The sequence below is a fragment of the Callospermophilus lateralis genome, chromosome 10 (genome assembly GCF_048772815.1).
Source record: "Callospermophilus lateralis isolate mCalLat2 chromosome 10, mCalLat2.hap1, whole genome shotgun sequence".
Taxonomy (NCBI): domain Eukaryota; kingdom Metazoa; phylum Chordata; class Mammalia; order Rodentia; family Sciuridae; genus Callospermophilus; species Callospermophilus lateralis.
Window position 1 is genome coordinate 51,058,149 of NC_135314.1, and position 22,861 is coordinate 51,081,009.

Here is a 22,861-nt window from a genome sequence, read left to right on the forward strand (position 1 = left end):
CAGCCTTGCAGCAGGCTCATGTTTTACTTAAATTAAGTCCCTGCTCTTCCCTCAGTCTTGTGTGTTTATTGAAAATGACAGCATTGGGCTTATGAACCATGATGGCACTTCCCAAACAGGTGTTTGAGGCCCATATGTCATTTAGGATAACGTAGAAAAGAAATATTCTGGGGTCCAGTTCATTTGGGAAATGCAGGTTAATCAAAGTTAAACAATTTCCTAACTGCATTCTCAAAATCTCCAGTATGACTATATATGCTACGAATCTACAAGAAGGGAGTCGCTGCTCTGTGTTCCCACATATTTTTCCATCTGCTTTTCACATTTCTTATAAGGGCCTCTGGAACATGCAGTGTAGGAAATACTGCTCCACTCCTTACAAATCCAAAGCTCTAGAAGCCTGGAAGGTCACGAAGTGCTGGCCTCATTCATACTGGACCCAAACTCCAGCTCCTCCCAGCCATGCTTCTTGATATGCTTCCTTGTTTGTAAAATAGGATAAAGGACTCTCCCACAAGGGCAATCACATGAGAGAATTCATCAGAGCACACAGCATGGTTCCCTTGTAGTATAGCACCAGTGGAAAGAATGGTGATAAAATTCTATTACTCCCTTGAAATCAAGGTTGGAAATTGCTTTCCCCAGTACTTACCAAAAGATCTGCTACAGGATACAGAACTTGCCTTTCATTGCTACCAATTTGCTTCCTTCCAAGCAAGACCTTTGGTGACCCACAGCTGACTCCTGAACACCTAAAACAGGAACTTGGGGCTACCCCATGCCATGCAGCAAACCTGGAAACTCCTATCTACACTGGGCTGGGAAAAGAGAGTCAGTCAGCTTTGTTCACTGTGGCTTCTTCAGTCTCATCAATCTAAAATGACACAGGCAACAGAAAGAACTGAGGGCCACAAGGGACGCCTGAGCTCCAAGCTCCACCATGCCCTTGTGTTCCACCACTCAGGACCTTCCAGGGCCCGAATCTCCCTGGGTGGTAAAATTTAGGAGAGAAGAAAATAAGATTCTCCCATGGATATGTACAGCAGAAGACATCCAGACTTATCCAGAACACCTTTTCTGAAACCCTACCCAAGACCAACTCCAGATCTGCTTTGTCAAAAATCTCTTTCAGTGCCTATAATTTATTTTAAGAGTCTCTGAGTGCTAGAAACCAAGCAAAGCATTTGAAAAGCCATCCTGGCTCATTCTGATCCTCTCCTTTTTCAGATTCACTGGGCTTGATGATCATAAGCATAATTTCCAGCATCTTATACAAAGCATCAGCTCTGGGTTCCTCTGGGAAAGAGAAGTCAAACTCACTGGCTTTCAAAAATCAATGACTAGACATGGTTAGGACTGTCCAAGAGTACACGTTAGGAAGGGCCTCAGCCCAGCAAAGAGAGAGATTCGATATATCCTGGGAGCCCCCAGCCCACACTCTCAAATCCTCTGCTTTGGGGCATCTATTACAGCAGCTAGTCTCAGAGAGTCTCTCTCAGGCCCCTCCCTTTAAGTCATTCTACCACATCCTCAAATCAGGAAACAAAACTAAGCACCAACTGCCCAGACCTTCTATCCAAATTCTATATTCACTCTACCCCAAGTCCTGTCTTGATGTTATTCCTTGTGGATGATTCATTCCCCTCCTGTCCCCCTGCACTGAGAAACTGCAGTGGCATGTCAGGCTTCTCTTTGACAAGGCTTGTTTTCACACCAGTGGCTTTTTATTCTTAGAGCTACATCAGTAGAATTTCTGTCCTAGCTGGCCCCTCTAGACCCTCTGGCTGCACTGACATACATATTTTAGGACTTGACCAGCCAAGGAAGAAAGGCACCATAACCTGAGGCCTGATGGACCCAAAGCTTTGGCATTCTAATTAATTCCAAGTGAGACATAGCTACTTCTCTGCTTCTCCCTCCATTAAAATACATAACTGAGAATCAACTAGCAACCAAGAGCACAGAGCATAAAGAGATTGATCAAGCCAACTTCAGACTTACTTTGCCTCATTTGTTAGAGCAAAGAACTAGAGGGACATTTGACACGGTGGTGCATACCTGTAATCCCAGCAACTTAAGAGGCTGAGGTAGGAGGATCATTAAGATCAAGTCCAGCCTGAGCAAATTAGCAAGGGCTGAAGTTCAGTGATAGAATGCCCTGGGGTTCATTCCCAGTTCCCACCCCACAACACGCACGCGCGCGCGCACACACACACACACACACACACACACACACACAAACACACCAACACACTAAAGAGACACTCTCCAAAAGCAACATAGAAACAGAAGCTATAAACATGTGCAGTGGCAACACATGCCTGTAATCCCAGCTGCTCAGGAGGTTGAGTCAAGAGGACCATGAGTTCAAAGCCAGCCTCAGCAAAAGTGAGGTGCTAAGCAATTCAGTGAGACCCTGTCTCTAAATAAAATACAAAATAGGGCTAGGGATGTGGCTCAGTGGATGAGTGCCCCTGGGTCCAATCTCCAGTAACAAACAAATAAGCAAACAATAAAATAAAAACATTGAGAACTAATCCTAAAGTTAACAGACAACAGAAAAGGGCAGAAAGACTAGGGACATAGCTCAGTAGTAGATTTCTTGCCTGGCAGGCCTGAGGCCCTGAGTTCAATCCCTAGTACCATTAAAAAAAAAAAAAAAATAGGGCATAGATTGCAAAGTCATCTTAAAGAGCCATCCTTAAGTAGGACCCTGCCCAACAAAAATTGCCAGTAAACCTAACAGAATATGCTATAAAATCTAAAAATGTGCAAATGTACCAATCAAAAGAAAAAAGAGAATATCAAAAGCAAATGCTGTCTAAGCATAACCAGAGGAAAGAAAGACATAACCATGGGCTTAGAGCATTCTGGTCTACTGCCCACCATCTATCTTATTTCTTGAGTTTTCACTCCCATATGTATAGACTTCCCCAAAGGTGAAAACCTGATAGTTCTGAGACCACTGTCCACTTGGGATCCATGAGCCCAAGCTAACAGGATTTCCTAAGACTGTCAGATCTAGAATTCCCAGCCTTCCCCAGCCTTCCCCATGCAGACACATCCACTTGTCATCCTGAAAGAGGAGCAACTTGAGATGAATTCACAGTGAAAGCAGGTCAGGGCTGTTCCTAACTAACACTCTACAGTTTGCATATACTTCATCATGTTATCAAAAAACAACATCTTTTTTTTTTTTTTTACTACGCTGTATCCATGGTAAGAAAAAGATGATATTTTTTGATAATCTTGGAACAAAGGAGGCTTTTACAGGTGTGACACAAAACTCAAAGTCACAAAAGATTGACACATCTAACAACAGAATGTTTCAAAAAAATCTTCATAGAAAAAAAGATAGCTGAAAGACAACTGAAAAAAATGTTTTCAATATGTATCAGGGACAAAAATGCTTATTTTCTTAATAAAATACAGAGCTCATTGAAATTTTTGTAGTTCCAGCTACTCAGAAGGGTGAGGCAAGAGGATCACTTGAGCTCACAAGCTTGAGATCAATCTGAGCAACACAGCAAAACTTTACTGGGGGCGAAAAAAAGCATCCAGGGTATAGGGAAATAGAAACAGGTATAAGCAACACACATACAGGGCAACAACCCATGTAGGGCAACCTGCCAGCATCAAATTTAAAATGCACATGCCCGTCACCCAGCAATTTCATTCTAGGAATTTTTCTAACAAACATACTGAAAAACAAAATAAGTGTGTGTGTATGTATGTGTGTGTGTGTGCGTGTGTGTGTGTGTGTGTGTGTGTGTGTGTGGTGTATTCTTGTTCACAAGTAACATTATAAATATATAATATAAATAAATATTTTAAAATATGGTGGTTATTATCTTATTCACAGTAACTAAAATAATACGGTGGTTTTATCCTGTTCACAAGTAACTATATCAAATATATAAAATGTTACTTGTGAACAAGAAAATAAGCACCATATTATTTTTTCTAAAGTAATTATTATTATTATTATTTGTTCTAATTAGTTATACATGACAGTAGAATGCACTTTGATACATCATACATAGATGGGAGGATAATTTCTCATTCTTTGGGCTGTAAATCATGTAGAATCCCACCAGTTGTATAGCTCTGTATGTACATAGAGTAATAATGTCTGATTCATTCTACTATCCCTCCTACCCCCAGACCCCCTCCTCTCCCTTCACTCCCCTCTACCTAATCTACTCTATTCTTCCCTATCCCCTACTTATTGTGAATTAGCAACTATTTTTTATAGCTTCCTACAGTTACTTTCAAGCTTGTCTTTTGTTTCTTCTAACATGCTCAGTGCACATTTTTTAAAAAATCTGTGTCTGATAATCCCAACATCTGAAGTCTTTGAGGGGTACCTTCTGGCTGTCTCTTGTTTTTGTTGGTTCTCATTCTGTACTTTGTTTTCTTTGCACTTAATTATCAGAGAAAATACTTGGCCTTTGGTTTTGGGCTCATTTCTCTTAGCATGATACTCTCCAGCTCTATCCATTTACTGGCAAATGCCATAATTTCATTCTTCTTTAAGGCTGAATAATATTCTATCATATTTATATACCACATTTTCTTTATCCATTCACATCTGTTGAAGGTCACTGAGATTGGTTCCATAGTTTAGCTATTGAGTGTTGAGCTGCTATAAACATTGATGTGGCTGCATCACTGTAATATGCTGATTTTAAAATTATATATATTCTATACATATATAATATTTATGAAAATCATCTTATTCAACAAAAGACTAGATAAATTAATTATGTGCAATGAAACATTTTATAACTATTAAAAGAATGAGGCATCCCTATGTACACTGATTCAGAACTGTCAACAGGATGTATTGTTAAGTGAAAAAAATGACGTGCAAACCCTTCCAGAGCAGCAGTCAGGATGAGAAGGAGATTTTCTGGTCTATCCTTTTGTACTTCCTGGATTATGAGCCAACAATTTTCAGCCAATTTTGTGTAATAAAAAGGCAAGAAATGAGTAAATTTCACCGATGCAATAGAGCTGCACACACTGATAGCAAAAACATCTATCATGTTATTAGGTGAAGCAAAGCAAGCTGCAGTCAATGTGAAAAGTCAATCTTATTCAATTTAAAAACTTGTGTTGCATGCTGGCATATGTGTGTTTGCAGGTACATACACAAACCCGTTTACAATGTTCCCCTTGAAAAGGAGTAGAATTGGGGTAAGAAAGCAGGTTAGCTTTAAAGATACACATTTTTAAGATTTTCCTTAACTGACTATCCACACTGTTTTGTTTTGATGACTGCATTCCGTATTTCTAAAAGTTCTCTTTCAAATATGCTAGGTCATTTTTTTATAGTTTCCTGCAGTTATTTTCAAGCTTGTCTTTTGTTTCTTCCAACATGGTCAGTGCACATTTTTTTTAAAAATCTGTGTCTGATAATCCCAACATCTAAAGTCTTTGAGGGGCACCTTCTGCTGTCTCTTGTTTTTGTAGGTTCTCATTCTGTACTTTGTTTTCTTTGCACTTAATTATTTGGGGCTGTTTACTGCTCATAGTCCTTAAAAATTATTTATGAGAATGAAGGTGATCAGAACAACTTTCAGTTAAACTCCTCTGGGGTTTCTGGATCATCCAAATCCCTTTTTCCAGATAAGGTCCAGCCCTGAAGTCAGGCTGTCCAAGCTCCAGTACCACTCTCCCACAGGTGCTGCCCCTTGGGGCAGACAGCCTGACCCCTCCAAGCCCAATCTATCCTGTGCGTGAGTTGAGGACTTGTACCTTCTCCCTTCAGCCTTATAGGGGAAAGATGATACACATATTAAGGGCCTGAGCACATGTCTAGATCTAGGGAAGTCTTCTGTAAATTGTGGCATTCATTATTACTATAGCATTTTGCAAGATGAGGACCATAAGACCCAGCTACTGTACTTTGAGGCATTTATCCCAGAGAAGCAAAAATCTGTGTTCACACAAAGACCTTTACACAAATGTCACAGCACCTCTGTTCATTATCACCAAAAACTGGAAACAATCCAGACGTCCCTCTGTGGATGAATGGTTTTGCAAACTGTGCTGCATCCAATCATAGAACACCCAGCTCTAAAAAAGAATGAATTCCTCAAACATGCAGTAACTTTAAGGATTCTCCTGAGAATTATGGTGAGTGAAAAAAAAAAAAAAAAAAAAAAGGCTGATCCCATTTATATAATATTCTTGCAATAACAAATTATAGAAATGGAAAGCAGATTAGTGGTTGTCAAGGGATGGAGAAGTGGGCATGGCTATAAAAGGGTAACATAAGAAATCCTTGTGGGGATGGAAATGTCCTGCACTTAAGACTGTATCAATGGCCATGTCCTACTTGTCCTGTTTATTATATTTCATTAAGATAATACCATGAGGGGAAAGTAAGTAAAAAATATCTGTATTCTTTCTTAAAACTACATGTTAATCTACAATTATTTCAAAACTGAAGGTTTAATTTTGAAAGAGAAAGACTCAAGAGTTAATCAAATGAAACATGCAGCCCTTGTCTTAATACTGATTTGAAAAAACAAATAATAACATTTCTGAGACAAGTGAAGAATGTGAACTCTACGTAAATATTACCATACACTGTTAAATGTGATAAAGATACTGTGTTTGTATTTTAAAAGAGTACTTACCTGTCAGAGGCACTAAAGAATAAAATAAAAAGATGATACCTGGTTTGGGGAGAAGGCAATGTGTGGGAATGGAGATGAAATAAGATAGTTGAGTTGACAACAACTGAAGCTGGATGGTGGGAACAGGGGAATTCATTATGCTCTTCTCTCTAATTTTGTGAATACTTGAAATTTTCCATAAGTAAAAGTGGAGGTGGGAGAAGGCCCAAGAGGATGCTTAATGCCTTGCTTTAAGCCACACCTTCAGTAAGAAGAAAAGACAGGGCTTTAACAGGGTCTTCAGATTCACAGACCACAGGCTGAGCCAGCCCCATTCTGGAAAAACCGCTGAGGGCAGGGCCACAACTGAGGGGTGAAAGGCTGCCCCTGCAGGCTTTGGAAGCCACACAGGTCTAAAAAGCACCACCATGGCTAAACAAGAAAAATATACAACACGGCCACCTCAGATGGAGCCCAGGATGAGTGTGGGAGGGAAGCAAGAAACAAAGCTGAGCCAGGAAGCTGAGGCAGGAGGATCATGAATTCAAAGCCAGCTTCAGCCACTTAGTGAGGTCCTAAGCAACTTAGTGAGACCCTGTCTCTAAGTATATTTTATTTAGAGGGAATGTTTCTCAGTTATTAAGCACCCCTGAGTTCAATCCTCAGTACCAAAAAAACAAAACAAAAACAGAAACAAAAAAAAGTTAAATGGGGACACAAGCTAGTCAAGAGGATCTGGGACTACAACATCTCAAAGGATATCTAATAGCCAGAGGAACTGGCTGGAAAAGAAGAGAAACACAGGCCTGCAATTCAATCCAAGATGGTTAACCAACTGGACCTCGTCATCAGCAATTGCATGGGATGAGTATGGAAACTGAGTATTCTTCCGGGGGACAATGCACTAAAGTAGAGACAAAGAGAAGACGCACCAGGGTCATCAACCCCAGAGGTGCTTGGCAAGTGCACTGGTGTGTGGGACTTGACATCATCCAAAGAGGCAGCAGCCACTGCCCAGCTGAGACCCAGGCTACCCAGCAAACCCCTTGCCCAGGCCTGCGCTGCCCGGCTTCCACTCTTAACCCCCAACCTCAAGCTCTGGCAAACTCCTCCTTACCCCCCTCAAAGCTTCCCCTCTGAACTCTGACATAACTGACAATCTAGTCCATTCTCCATGCAAATCTGCTTCATGGGTCTCCCAAAATCCAGACATAGCCCAAGTCTGCTACACTGACCTCCAACCTCTTGCACTGTGGGTATCCACTCACTTGGGTTCTCTCTCCAATAGGGCAAAACAGTGCACCTACCCTAGTGCATGGCAGAGGAAGCCAGACCCTTCCGTGGTGAGAGGAGGCCTAGAATGCAAGCTGGTAAAACCTCGTGGCAATAATAAAAGCCAGTTGACACCTTTGACTAATGGTCAAGAATTTTAAGAGAATCCTAAAAGGTAAGAATCTAATGTAGGGGGTCAAACTGAAGATGTTACTGTTCAACCAATATGACAACTATTTTTATTGGCAAAGAAAGAGCTTCTAGCATTAAATCAGTAGAAAATGGTCTATGACAGATTACTATTTTTAGCACATTATGACAAATGAGCTCAGCTGTCCTTCAGAAGAAGAGGACTCAAACGCTTCAGATATGCTCTAAAAGAGCTGCCAGAAAATAGTTTTCACTGAAATCACTGGACACATGTTTACAACCTTTGGTCAGTATTTACTCAGATGTTTTCACTCAGGCAAGTTCCTGAATATTTGTTTCTTCCACAGTTTTCTTCCACATGAGAACTCCCGAGCTCATGCCATGCTGAACGCTGTCAGTCAGGGGCATCCTCCGCTAAGCCAGGGGCCAAGTACGTCTGAAACAGGATGGAGAGATGGCCTCCCTGAGGGGCCATGTCTGAAGAAGGTGAGGGAGTGAGCCCAGGGGTATCACTGTGTGTGGCGGGGATGGGGTCCCAGCAAGGGGAGCAGGGGGGAGCGGGCCTGTTGTGGCCCAGTAGAGTACATGAAAGAGCACCCAGGAGCTGAAGCCAGAACCCCTTCAAGGAATGGAGAGAGTGTCAGGCCCAGAGTCACACACAAATGCCTGTAAGGGATATTGCAGGCAGAACAAAATAAGAAACCAAGAGCCCAGGGATCAAAAACCACCCTGAGGACAATAAAATGGCCACACAGAGCATGGTCTGTGGCAGCCAGCCTGCACCTGGATTCTACCTAATCCCTCAACCTACAGGCGAGGATCTGCCTGCCACCTGAGAAGCAGGGCCTTGCCCATGGCTCACAGAAAGGTAGAGGTACCTAAGCTCTGGGAGCTGTAACCTGGTGGCTTTCAGGCACTCAGAAGAGATCTGCTGCTTCCTGTTTCCCAGGATAGCCCTCCAGAAGAGGAGGAATCTCATGTTCAGGCCCAGTCCCCTCAAGAGTTGATATCACCATCCCTTAGTCATCCTCTGGGTCACGCTCCTCTGAAATCCCTGGTTGGTCAACGCCACAAGGTTGCTCCATCAGTAGTGTGCCACCAGAAACACACAAGCCTGTCCCCAGGACCTCTGCCATGACTCAGCAACCAGAAAAAGCCTTCTGACACCTAGACCCAAGGCAAACTCCAGGAATACCCAAAGCTACTTCCAATACCCTCAGAAAGTAATCCAGGTGGACACAACCAGGTGAGTAAAATGCCACCCTCAATTACAGGTGCTATCAGCTATGCTGCAGGGAAAGGGAAGATTGACAGGAAGTGCCTTTTCTCTGACACTACAACAGAGCCACATTCACGAATTTAATTATTATCCTTATTTTAGAGCAGTCTTGTATACAGGGAGTTCAGAGGAACAACCCTCTCTCAGAACAGGAATGGGAATTCCTCAAAAAGGCATTCCGTGGGGTCATTTGAGTTTAAGAAATGCTGAATGTTTTAGTCAGCTTTTTCATTGCTATGACCAAAAGACTCAACAGGTACAACAACAAGTAGAAAAAGTTAATGAGGGGCTCACAGTCCATAGATGGCCAACTCCATTACTCTGGCCCATGGTGAGGCAGAACATCATGCCAGAAGGGTACGGAGTAGGAAAGTAGCTCAGGACATGATGATAAAGAAGCAGAGACAGCTCTCGCACACCCACAATGACCCACCTCCTCCAGCCATACCCTACCTACCTACAGTTACCACCCACTTAAATTCCTATCAGGAGATTAATGCACTGATTAGGTTAAAACTCTCATAACCCAACCATTTTACCTCTAAACTTTCTTGCACTGCCTCACTCATGAGCTTTTGGGGGACACCTCACAGCTGAACCATAATGCTGAGTTACACTAGACTTTTTTTAACCTTAGGACTTCTGGGAGATTTTGATTTGCTGATACTCATTTGACCTTCCAAGAAGAAATGCCCTAAAATTGTCACTTTCAGAGCAACTCTGAGCCAGGTACCAGGACTCTTCACACACCATCCAGTCCGTCTCCCCACATCCCTATTCATCGTCTCCACTTCATGAAAAACTTGCACTCAGAGAAGTTAGATTATTTGCTCAGAGGATTCAGGAATGGCCCAGGGACTCCAAGAGGTTTCTAAGACACTTAGACACATCAGAAACAATGGCAGATGAGAAATTCATGCACCAATTTATCATCAGTTGGGTGCAAAGCAGAACTCTGGGAAAACAAGCAAGAAATGTGACTTAGGCCCAAAGTCTTAGCAAGACCTCACTCTCCTCCAGCCCACGGTAGTATGAAGGGAGAAAAGAGAGAAGAAACAGGGCTCCTTGCCCCCGTCCCACTGAGGTCAGCCCTGGTTTAGCTCATTTCTGCCTCAAGAGTCAAAATAAAATTTCAGAAAGAAGGAAAACCACACTCATGCATGTGACCTCCTACCCAGGTACTGCACCCACTAATAGATAGGGTCCTAGAAGCCAACTGACCTTGCCTTGCTATGGACTCAGGGAGGAAGCAGGCTATCCTCTCCCTATATCAGCCAGCCAGAACAGCAGAGGGCAGAGGGACCACCTGGTCTATCCTCAAGTCACCCAACCTGAAAGCAAGCAGCAGCCACAGGGCTAACTGTGGGAACCAGCACTTCCATACAGGATCAGGGAGTTTAGGAGGCTTTGTGTTGGCTTTCTCCAGTGGTGGTAGGAAAAAGGCCACTCTTGCCCAGGTTCCAGGACGCACACACATCCCATCAGAACATGTCTGTCTCATGCTGGATAAGTGAACATCAACAGTGTCCTGATCTGAGTTCACAACTGCACAAAGTATAAAGTTCTATAAACCAGCCCTGAAAGCCTTCCGTGGCTGATAGGAAAGAACGGTGAAAACACTAAACCCCTCCCATGGCTCGCATGGAACAAAGAAATCCACACTAAATATGGCTTTTACCATATCTGCTGAATTTCACTTAAGGGGGGAAAATAAAGAATTTTAAGGGCCTTGAACAAAAGGCCATGCACTACCTCAAATATAGTTATATCTCTCATTCCCTTGGGAATCAATCTCAATTCAATGTTCAAAAGAAAGCAACCACAGGGGCTAATTCACACAAAAGTGCAAAGGACTGACGGGCAAGTGGTTCCATGGCAGGAATATTTGCACTGGATTTACCGGAACCTGTAGCCCCCATGGGAGCTGAGTGGAAGACTGCCCGCCCCAGCCACTCTCATAACTGCCTCACTTCCTTGTGCTCTGAACCCACAGAGTATCTGAAACTTGCAAGTTAGTAACTGCTCCTGTGGAGCCAGAACAAAGACCCCTCTACAGGACTGGGCTCTCATGGAGAGAGGGAGACTACACAGCTGGGGGCACCCCTTACCTCATCGTCTGTATGTACCGGCTCAGTACACAGAAGCAGATGCACTCTCTGGCTGCTTGAGACCATGAGTCTACCTGAGTCTCCCAGGCTGCCCACAGTGCCCACCCACAGACTCTCAGGAAACTGCAACTGGACCCAACATCTATGCCTCATAGACACATCAGCTTTCCTAAAGCAGAGGTCCATCAGCCTCATCCATGTCAAAAATGCCCACAGAGGCTGTCTCAACCCTCCTCCTGGTCTTCTCTCCACTTCCCATGTGTGCTAATGAACTCAATAATAACGGGAACTACGCTATTTCCCAACACACCACCATAGCCTTTCCCAGCTGCCCATCCCAGCTTCCTGTTCTGTCTGCCTGAACCACTCTCTACCCTGTTTATCACCCTATAAGGCACAACTCAGGTGCCACCTCTTCCATGAAGCCTTCCTCATTCCTGTCAGATGCCTACGACCTTTCCTCATCTGAACCCCCACCTCCACACTGTGTCAGTCTTCAAGTCCTCTGTTCTAATTGTTGGACCCTGCCCTATAACATGAGCCAACAGACTCCCTGAGACTCCCAGAGCAGCTGGCACTGCATCCTGCCAATAGCAGACCCTTGGCCATAGCTGTCTACCAACGCATGCTGACCACAGGACACGACAACCTTCCAGGGTGCATGTGGGACCACAGAAAAGTCTCCTGGGGGACTCTGGCTGGTCTGAGGCACTGCTGATTGTCTGGCGCCTGCATGCCCTGCCCAGGAGGCCCGACCACAACCACAGACCACGCCTCTGGGCCCAGCTTGCCAGGGCAGCTTTCCCCCATGTCACCAGGCTGGAGCCGATGGCTCCTCAGAGCAGTGTGACAATGGGAAGGAAAGCTGGCAGTCCTGAAGGAGCTGCTTTTTGCTCCCTCCAGCTCCAATTGGGCAAAAATGTTTTCCTTTCCACAACATAAAATGCTTCCATTGGTGACAAAGCTAATACCAACAGAAGGAGATAAAAGCCCTGTGGGTGTGAGAGAAGAGCAGAGAGTGGCTTCAGGCTGTGGAGAACACATGGACAGGCTGCTGTGGGAACGACAGAACCAGCCAGCCAGCCACATAACCCCTCAAACAAGCAATGGAAAGACAAACAAGCACTGACCAAAATCCGAGCCAGTATGTCCCGCCTGGCAGGGCTCCTCTGTTCCTCCTGGGGCACCACTCTGCCAATGTGGTTTTGGGTTGCACTGTTCCAAAGGGAGCAGTCAGGGCACACACAACACATGAGACTGCTGATCCCAACCCTGTCCCAGCCAGGTCCCAAGTGCAGGGCTGCAGCAAGAGGGCAAGAAGAGAGGTGCGGAGGCCAAGTTCTACAGTGGTACAGGGGCAGGGACAGGGCCTTAGGTCAGAACATCAGAATGGGCATGGGCAGAGGGATTGGAAACCCAGGGGGAGACCCAGCTCACTCCAGGACTTATCAAAGTGGCCTAAGTCTCAACTTCCCATTTTCCTCTCCTGTCAAGCAAGGTGCCAACTGACTTGAAACTTCTGCAGCTACCTGAACTCCAGGAGAGGTCAGACCCTAATGGACCTAGAAAACTGTATAGAACCTACCCGTACAGACAACACAGAGGGGAGAGGGGAGCTGACACACCCTGGCTTTGTAAAGACCACCTGTGGCCTCATAATTCTACCCTTGTCCTAACAAGACGATCTTTATGCATGTAGCCAACCATCACAGTTTAATTTATGGTATTAGAAAGAAAAGAGTAAGCATCCTGCTAGCTGAAAACAGGGACATGATAAATGGATGAATCAAATTTCATCCATTCATTGAACCATTCCAAAAATTTTCAAAGATTATAACTGTACAGATGTGTGACATTAACTAGAAAAATGATAACATAGTTTTACTTGTATCATTTCCTTCACTTTTAGTTGAAAGGAAAGTTCAATTTCACAGCTCTACATATAAAAAGCTCAGAATGATCTGAATATAAAGAATAACTCCAACTTTGCCTAAATTTTAAAAATGGCATATGTGGGGAAAATGCTAGAAGATGATCAAGGAATTAATATTGATGGTATTTATATGATAGTAAAGAACAGCTTTCTTCTATTGTTGTTTTGTTTTGGTTTTTGTTTGATACTGGGGACTGAACTCAGGGGCACTCAACTACTGAGCCATATCCTCAGCCTTATTTTGTATTTTATTTAGAGACAGGGTCTCACTGAATTGCTTAGTACCTTGCTTTGCTGAGGCTGGCTTTGAACTCACGATCCTCCTGCCTCAGCCTCCCGAGTTGCTGGGATTACAGTCGTGTACCACTGAGCCCAGCTAGCTTTCTTTTGTTTTAATGTTGTTCTCAGATATTTTATGAATGGATGTTACTTTTAAAATAGAATAGTAAGTAAACAGGGCTAGGGGTGGGTTCAGTGGTCCTGGTTTAAGTCCCCTGCACCAGGAAAAAAAAAAAAAAGAATAAAAGTAGTAAATCTATTTTTAAAGTAGTTTAGATACAGAAGGTTGACCCTTATTCTATGGAGGGGAAGAAAAGAGAAGTTGAGACAGAAAGAACCTGCATTTCAGGAACCCTACACAAAAACTCCAGATCCAACCTTCCTGGATGTGGCCCAGGTGCTCAGGTCCCACCCACCCCATCCTCACTCTTAGAAAAAAGAATACTAGAAAACAAATAAAATAGTAGCAGGCTTGGAGGTGCAACACCTGTGACTCAGGAAGCTGACACAGAAGGATCACAAGTTTGAGGTCAGCTTCAGCAACTTAGAAAGACACTCAGTAACTTAGTGAGACCCTGTCTCAAAATAAAAAATAAAAAGGTCTGGTGATGTAGTTCAGTGGTAAAGTGTCGCTGGGTTACATTCACAGTACAAACAAACAAACAAAAAAAAAACCAAGGAAAAAAGAAATGAAACAACCAAAATAGCATGAATGCAGCAATTACTCTAGAACAAAATCATTAACCAAAGCACAGAACAATAATTTCTAAGATTAAAAAAGAAATATAAAAAAAGAATATAATAAAGAACTTCCACTATCTCAAAACAGTACTAATGATGTGAAAACACGGTGTCCTTCCGAAAATTGCAGGAATTCCAAATGACCTACCCAGTAGAAACTTGGCAACTCCACAGAGTGTTGAGCGGCAGCCAGACTTCCTAGTAGAACACGCCCCAGACGCCACAGGAAGCTCCAGTGCTGCCCATTTGTTTTATGACTATCAAGTTTTAGTGATTGTCCCAAAGTCTCCTTTCTTAAGAAGTAGATCTTGGGCATAAGCAAAAATGAATCTCTGGAAGCACATTATCATTCAGCTAAAAAATCCAAAAAGATTGGAAGCTTGGGCTGAAACAACTAGCTGCACCTTCCCATGCCAGCCCCAGGAGGGCCACAGCCCACACATGATGGGTCCCATGATGAACCACCTATTAACCCATGGCAGAGCTCCCACTAGAGCCTGTTCTCTGAAGACATGGCCCCCAAGCAAGCCCAAGCTACCCAGCTAACAAAGTAGGAGAGGGCCAGAATAGCCTTCCTGGCTAACACTTCTCATCATAAAGCCAGGGTGGCCAGGCAACTCTCTAGCTTGTCATCTAGCCCTTCTTTATTTAGCACCTGATTCTCCCCATAACTGGAGAGAGCTGCCATTCACCTCCTGCTGGGCACATCAAAGCACAACCTGGCTTAGAGCTCAGCTCCCAGCAGGCAGGGACCTGGCAGTGGACAGAGGGAGGGAAGGAGGTACCATAAGTTGGGCAACAGGCTTCTTCTTGTACCTCTTGTTGTCCTCTGGCATCAAGGCCAATCACACATGCAGAATGACAGGACTGGTCAGACTAGATCCTTACCACCCTTCTAGCTGAGCCATTTCAAATTGATTAGCCCATGGAACTCTTTGACTAAACAGAATCCTATGCCAAACTCTGATACACAAAGCAAGTCAAGAAAGACACTGAGAAGTAAGATGGGGTGCCAGAGTGGAGTGGGTGATGATGAAACTCATCTTTCCCTGGCCCCCCAGAACAACACAAACCCTAGGGAGATTTTTATGAGCCCTGGATCAGAATGCAGGCTGCAATAGCTCACTGGTGCAGGCCTCAGTCTACAGGTGAGGAAGCTGAGGTCCTGAGAAACAAAGCAGCTCAGCCAAAGGCACATACATGACTGGTCAGAGATGAGACCAGCCTCCCCAAGTCTGAGCGGCCCATGGCACCTGCACCGGGCTGATACAGTGGTCTCATACGGGCCACCTAATGAGAGAGAAGTAGCTGCTATTTGCAGGACTCTAAGCCAGGCAGACCTGGGTTCAAATCCCAGCTCTGCTACTTAGGTGGGTCTATAACCCAAGGCAAGGGAAGCAAATCTTTAGGCAGCCCTACCTGCCACCTCATAGGAATGGGGTAGGATTTGGTGGCTTCACCTCATTTTCTGTAAAGGATCACAAATGCTAGTTCACCCTGTCCTCCTTTCTCCTTCACCCCTGCTTGGTGCCCCTGAGTCCTTGTCTTATAACTAAGAGACCATTCAAAGACCTCCCTGATACTAGAACTCAACTGTGGAGTTTCAGTCAAAACAGATGGGCTTGCTTTTCCCTGCGATATGATATCGCCATCAGGAGGTGAGGTTCAACTCTCACCTCCTAAGTCCCTGGTTGACCAGGCCCTTCTAGTCTGCAAGTGGCTCTTGGCTTCTCCTTTACTTCTGGTCTGCTAAGCCAGAGCAGCAGACCTCTACCAAGTGGCCTGGCTGTCCCCTTGGCTATAAAGTCCTATTGGTTGGGAAATTGTTGGGAAAGCTAATCAACCACAATTAGGAAAACCGCTACCCCAAAATACCCCTTCTCACTGCTAAGAGGCATACAACATGGATGTATGACCAGAAACTAGATGATATCTAGGGCTCCAGAACCAATCAAGGATCACTAGAAAGAGAATCCAAAAGCCAGGGACACCCCACAAATAAGGCCCCTCCAATGTTTCTGGCAAAGGATAATCAACCTGCTAGGAATTCCTCACAAGCTGCAACTATTACAGGCCACACATTATTTCTTCCCTAGAGGGGCAGAAGCCCAGAAACTCCTCTAATGTGCATAAGAATTTCAAAAAAAAAGTTCTACTAGATCCACAATTTGTACCTCACATATCCAGGTTTTATCTTTTTAAAATCAAAAAGGATCACAAATTTAGATGATGGACAACCTAGTGCTACCTGGCATCTTACAGATATGCAAACTAAGCCCTGGGGAAGTGGGGAGCTGTGTGCAAGGGGCAAACTCAGGGCCACAGTCCAGGTCCCCTGTGCCTAGGGACACTACACTGCACAAATCGAACTATGTCTTCATGACCTGACCCCAGGAGCCACAAAAATCAGGGACCACCTTTAATTCTAATTGCAAAAATTGCCCACAGGGCTTGGCTGACTCCTCGCCCTCTCTCACACATCTTAGTAGAGCTCTTCACCTGAGACAGGGTACCAGCCACGCAGGAACCAGGGAAATGCATACAGAATCAGACAACGCAGGGCTGTTGCTCCTCAGTCCATGTTACCTTTGGGCATGATCTGATGCATGGCAACTGAGAGGAAGAAGATGGCATCACTGTAGTAGGTCCCTGAGCCAGCACTGAAGTGTTTCTGCATGGCCTCCACCACAGGGAAGAGCTTGTCCGTCAGCGCAGCAACATCGTGGAAGATGACCTGTAGTGGGGGCAAGAAAACTTCAGCAATCAGCCAATCCGCTCTCACCCTGGGCTCCAAGCACCCAACACAGGTCTGAGCCCAGGAATCAGAAACAGACAAGTCCTCTCCAGGGTCCATGAGAAGATGATGATGGGGATTGGGGTGGGGGCAACTAAGAGCTAAGGAAATGGGGAACAACGAGGCTACACAGAGACTGTTCTACTAAGGGGACGGGGATACCATGGGGGAGGGCAGACAGGGAATGGAAACAGTTCCCAGTTGCCTCTGCTTTTGAACCTCAAGCTGAGTCACACCAAAGGCCAGCTCTGTGCCCAAGGACAGGAAGCGATAAAGCCCCTGATCCTGGAACTCTCAGCCTCAGCATGGCTGGATGGCTAACACTGCTTGGTCACCACCACCTCCTAGTGGCCACTGTACGTGTGCCACAGGCCCATGAGATGCTCCAGTTCTACCTCCCTTGTCCAAAACTGCAAACACTGAGAATACTGGCAACCAGAAAAAGGAACCAGGAAAATGCTGAGCACTGAGGCAGACTTATCTGCCAACTCAACCTGCATTTCTTGAGTGTTCAGAAACTCTGAGGGACTATGAGAAGCGTAAGAAATAACGAGTTGCCACTAACCCTCAAAGCACTTGGAGGTTTGGAGGTGCCACCAGCCACAGCTCTGCAAATTGCTCTCCCACATGCTCTCTGATCCCCATGACAGCCCAAGGCTTCCGAGAGACAGGCATCAGTGTTGTACCTTCCAAATTACAAATGAGGAAGCAGATGCCCAGAGAGGTTCCACTGCCACAGTCACATAGCTAACAAATGCAGAGTCAGGACTTGACTCTGGTGTCCAGATCAGCCCCAGGTTCCTTCCTCTACGAACACATCCTCTCCTGATCAGTGACCAGCAAGGGAGGGAGACGCCGTGTCCTAGAATGATGGTAGACAGGAGTACTGACAGGACCCTCAGTTGGTTTTCCTGCCTGACACTATTCCTGAAAGTTAAAAGTCCATCCCACACCAGCCATAGCCTCGTACGATATCACAATACCATATGCTCTGCTCACATCCGTCTTGCAGGTTTTTCCCATTGCTCCAGGTGCCCCAGAGCACCTGAGTCATTCCTCTACGCCCAACAAGTCAAGAAGCCTGGATGTTTCCCCTCCTTCCTCTGCCCATCTGCTGGTGGCCCCCTCCTCCTGCCCTCTTCCCTGGTACCTGACAGGACAGGACAAGCCTACTAGGTGCCGCCTACATCACCACTACACCAACTCCCAGTCCAAGAATCCACCTGAACAGGTGCCAGCAGCAAAAGGGGAAGCCACATGATCACATGACTGGCCTATTCATGCTGACAGCGGCCCGACCAGCAGCAGAGAAGTCAGCAGTGGGCAGTGCCTGAGAAGTTCTCAGACTGGTGGGCTCCATTCCATCACCTACTGCCCTGGTTTTGAGCCTCCTGCACTCCCTGCACTTCCGAGCCTTAGGTCGTCTTCACAGACCTGAGATGATGCTAAGTTGCTCCACCTACTTTTCCCTAATTGGGGTTCTATTTTTGGTCTTCTCAGAAATATCTCTCTCATTTCTGTTTCTCTTATATCTCTCCTTAACCAATATTTCTCTTAGTTTACATGGTTGCTTTTGTCCTTAGGTCTCCTTAAATTTCTAAAATACTATCAAACTTGGAAAAACATTTATACCACCTTGGTCCTCATTATTCACTAAAACTTGTTTTATATAAACCTTGTTTTGTTTAACCTTGTATTGTTTTATAAAAATCCTTTGGAAATTTCCAGACATTTCTAAGATACTGGTTGAGTTGGCAGATGAGTCCCTTTATCCCTTTTCTGGGCTTTTTGTTGCTGCTGTCATTGCTGCTGTTGGGTTTTTTGTTTCTTTGTTTCACTTTGACCTTTTCATGTCCATGGCCTCACGCCTGAGATGGGGAGTGAAGACCAGTTCCTGCTATTTCCCAATATAAATCCTAAATGACACCCTGTCTGTGACCTCTCTGACAGGCTTACTTCACCTGCTCCAAGCAGCCTTTGCTGTCCCTCTGCAAATGTTCTCCAAATAGACAAAATTCACCTCTCTCTTGCTCTCAAAGCCTCCCATGCACCCTGGTGCCCTCAGCTGCAGCCCAAACTTCCCAGCAACGACTAGGAGCTTCTATAATAGTGGTTTTGCCTACCTCCCAACACTGCCCTTTGGGATTGAACAGAACTGAACCAGGCAAGGGGTATCCACCTGCTGGCCACCCCTTTATATCCTATGTCCTCCTACAGCTGTCCTTGCTCTTCCCATGTCTGGAACTCCTTCTCCCAGCCCCCATCTGCCTGGTAAACTCCTATCCAGTCTTCCAAGCTTCCTCTCCAGCTTCCCATAGCCTCCCACAATCCACCAGGGCCTTCCTGCACCCCATTTCACACAGGGCTTCACCGCTCTTTGGCACTTTCTCCCCAGGTCTTTGTCTCCATATCTGCAGGAGGGGACACTCCTTGAGGTCAGAGGCTGTGACTGCCCCATGCCCTGTGTCCAGACCCTGGCCATATAAATGCAAGGCTATCAACATAAGTTTGCTACAGAACTGCACTTAGGGCAAGTGACTAGGCTTCTCTGCCTCGGCTTCTTCACCGGTAATTTGGGAGTGACAACAACTACCTCCTATGCTGGCCCATAGGGTTATCTGGAACAAGCATCCAGCTCAGGGGTTGTGACACTGCTTTTATTCCTAAGCCTTAGCATCCTGTGCCTGTCCTCTGGTCCCCTGAGTCCCCACTCCTCACAGACCAGTCACAGCTCTGAGCCAGCTTTTCCTCTGAGCCTCATCCCCTCTTCTCCACCACTGGGAGCTGGAATGACACAAGAAGCTGGAAGCTGACCAAAGGGCTCTCACAGAAGAGGAGCCTCTACGTCCATTCAACAGGGAGAGAAAGGCTGCGCACTGTGCACATAGCAGGGCCTGCTGCAGCCACAGCCAAGCTCGGGGAGGTAGAGAGGAATTGGCAGCCAGCGTCCTCCCCACCGGCCCCACATCACCCCAAAGCTTCCCAGGCGACAACTGCATCTATCAGCATTAATAGATTTATGAGGACAAACTGTACTCAGTACATTTGTTCTAAGAGCTGTACTGTGAAGCCTACTCCAATGAATATTTCATGTAATAAATCTACTTAAAGATAAATTAATATGTTCCAGGGAATATACTTATGCAGCAAGAAGCAAATCACAGACACTGCAAGTGTGAATCAAAATGCCCAGTCCTCCCCAAGACAAACAGGTCTGCCAACTGTGACCTGCCTAAGGACGGCATCAGGATCTGGCATACTCTGGAGCCCCCAGACCAGGGCCTGGCGCCTCACCAGGGGCAGCAACAAGTAAAGAGAGGAAAAGAAAGTGAGGGAGCCCGGAGCCCACCCCTTTCCCTTCCTCTTCTTTCAAGTCCCCTAAGGAGCTATAGAAAGAATTACCATACAACCCAGGAAATCAGGAATAAAAAGTGGCTCTCGTACTAAAGGCAGTCAGCCAATGAGACAATGCACAGCAATGGCGTATGCCAAATGAAATTTATAATTTTTAGGGACGTAGTCAAATCATCATTCATAACCTTTATTAATTTATTTATAGACACATACTTAAAATTTAAAACCCTATTTAAAAACATTAGTTTCCCACCCAGCCTATGAAATAATTTCTTTCTGAAATCCTTCACTTGCATCAACAAAAGCACACTTATCCACCTGAGTGAGGCTGACCATCCAGAGCATGTCACCCTCACTAGGCGTCCAGAGGATGGGACGCGGCCCCCAGTGAACCCTGTAGGATGTTGGTACTGGAAGTGCTACCCAAACCCACCACACTGCCACGTTCACAGCAGCAAGACACTGGCTTTTCCATCAGCCTATAATCATATATTTGTAGCCACTTAGTAATCCCCCTTTTATTAGTGATCTTTGAAATGTTTGTTTATAACAATACTTCACACTTATAATTCTGAGGTCTGCCTCCCACCAGAAACAATCAAGTTCGTGTTAAATTTCTCTGCCTCTTTTCTTTTTAATACTGTCCAGGGACTTCTAGAACTATCCAGATTCAGTAATGACTAAAGTTTTTTTCCCCCCTTCAGGCTGAAGTATCCTCAAACTGCACTTCGTTGTTCAAATCAAAGTATATAATGAGAAAGCTGTGTAACTTTAGAAAGAATTCTGGAAAGGCAATTTTCAAGAGTGAGGAGGGAAAAAAAGAGACTGCCTCATACCCCACCACGCACAGCACACTCCAGACAAATCCAACACAGTCCTCCCCAAGACAAACAGGAAGCCCAAGTGATCAGCCACAGTGGAGCCAGAAGTGGGCACCTCAGCCAGCCTGGCCCAGTGCTCACGGGCACAGAGAGCTCTGAGGAGCAAGGCCACAGCTCCTCAAAACATTCACTGGGCATCTAAGGCAGTGCCAAGCCCTTAGTTCACAGTGAGGAAGGTTCATTTATCACCTGGTGAGCCCCACTGGGAGCCAGGTCATGGACACGCTCTCAGAGCCAAGAAGGCAGATGGCAGGAGTTGGCACTGAGCACAGAAAGACACCAGGTTCCCAGGAAAGCCTGAGGTCTGTTTAGTATCTTTCCTTTTACTGTGCCTTTCAGCCATAATATTCTGCCTCACCTCAGGCCCAAAGCAATGAAGCCAATGACCAAGGACCAAAACCTCTGAAACTGAGCCAAAATAAACCTTTCTTCCTTTAAGTTGTTTTTCTCAGGCATTTTGTTCCAGTAACAAAAAGTTAACACAGCTGTTACCAGATTGTCCAGCTGTAGGATCTGTTACCAGACTGTCCAGCTGTAGGATCTTCCTCAGACTCCTTGATTTGTTCTTCTTTGTGTGAGAATCATTCAATGCATGACCTATGACCTCCAAAGAACACTGCAGTTTTACAAGTGACACTCAAAAGGAAGCACCTGAGCAATTCCTGCTTCAGACAGGCAGGCAGGTGGCCTTGGTGGGGGTCCTGCCCACCCTCCCATATGCCATCCCTGTGCAGAGTCTCAGTCCTGACTGGCCCCCTCACTGTTCTCCTGGCTCTCAGGGATGGAGATCCCCATAAGGAATACCTGAGCTCACTCTGCTAAGCTCAGGCCTCAGACCTAGGGCAGACACTACCTGCTCTCCTAGGATCATGAATGTCCCTGTCCAGTGTTCCCCAAGACATACACCTACCTGTAGAGGGAGCACAATGGGAAACCTAAGAGGCACACAGGCCAACCTGTTAATACTCACAAATTTATTTTGATAAATATGTAAAATACTAGAAAAATAAGCAAAATAAAAACATTTTAGTACTTTGATTTCACAGATATTGCCTAAGAAGAGACTAAGGAGAAAAAAGTAAGTCAAAATATATATTAAGTACATAATAATACTGTAGGCAGTTCTAGGATATTGGCAAAAGCCATGAAGGAAACACTTAAATGACCTGACTTTGGAGTCGCTGCTTGTGTCCAGCACTTCCTTCTGTGGACAAGACGATGTGTTTAAAATGTCGAGCACAGTACTAGCAGCCAGGAGGTTCCAGTGACTGAGTCCCCTTCTTCCCCATGTTTCCTAGGTCTCGACGACTGATGTCAGTCCTGAGCCAGCTGACTCTAAAGTCCCCCACTAAACCCCCTCCTCTAAACCCAAGCGGTCACACCTGCCAGAGTGTGCCCAGGACACGCTACTTCTCTAAGCTACTCCAGGACAGGCTCAGCTCTG

The 22,861-nt window shown here is 45.3% G+C and overlaps 1 protein-coding gene across 1 annotated transcript in view; it reads right to left on the reverse strand.

The window, feature by feature from the left end:
- The window catches only part of Xxylt1 (xyloside xylosyltransferase 1), a 158,610-nt gene that overhangs the window by 115,484 nt on the left and 20,265 nt on the right, over positions 1 to 22,861 (reverse strand). The window contains exon 2 of the mRNA XM_076867976.2: positions 16,975 to 17,122. Within this exon, the coding sequence (XP_076724091.1) occupies positions 16,975 to 17,122 (148 nt within the window). The remainder of the gene's footprint in view (positions 1 to 16,974; positions 17,123 to 22,861) is intronic.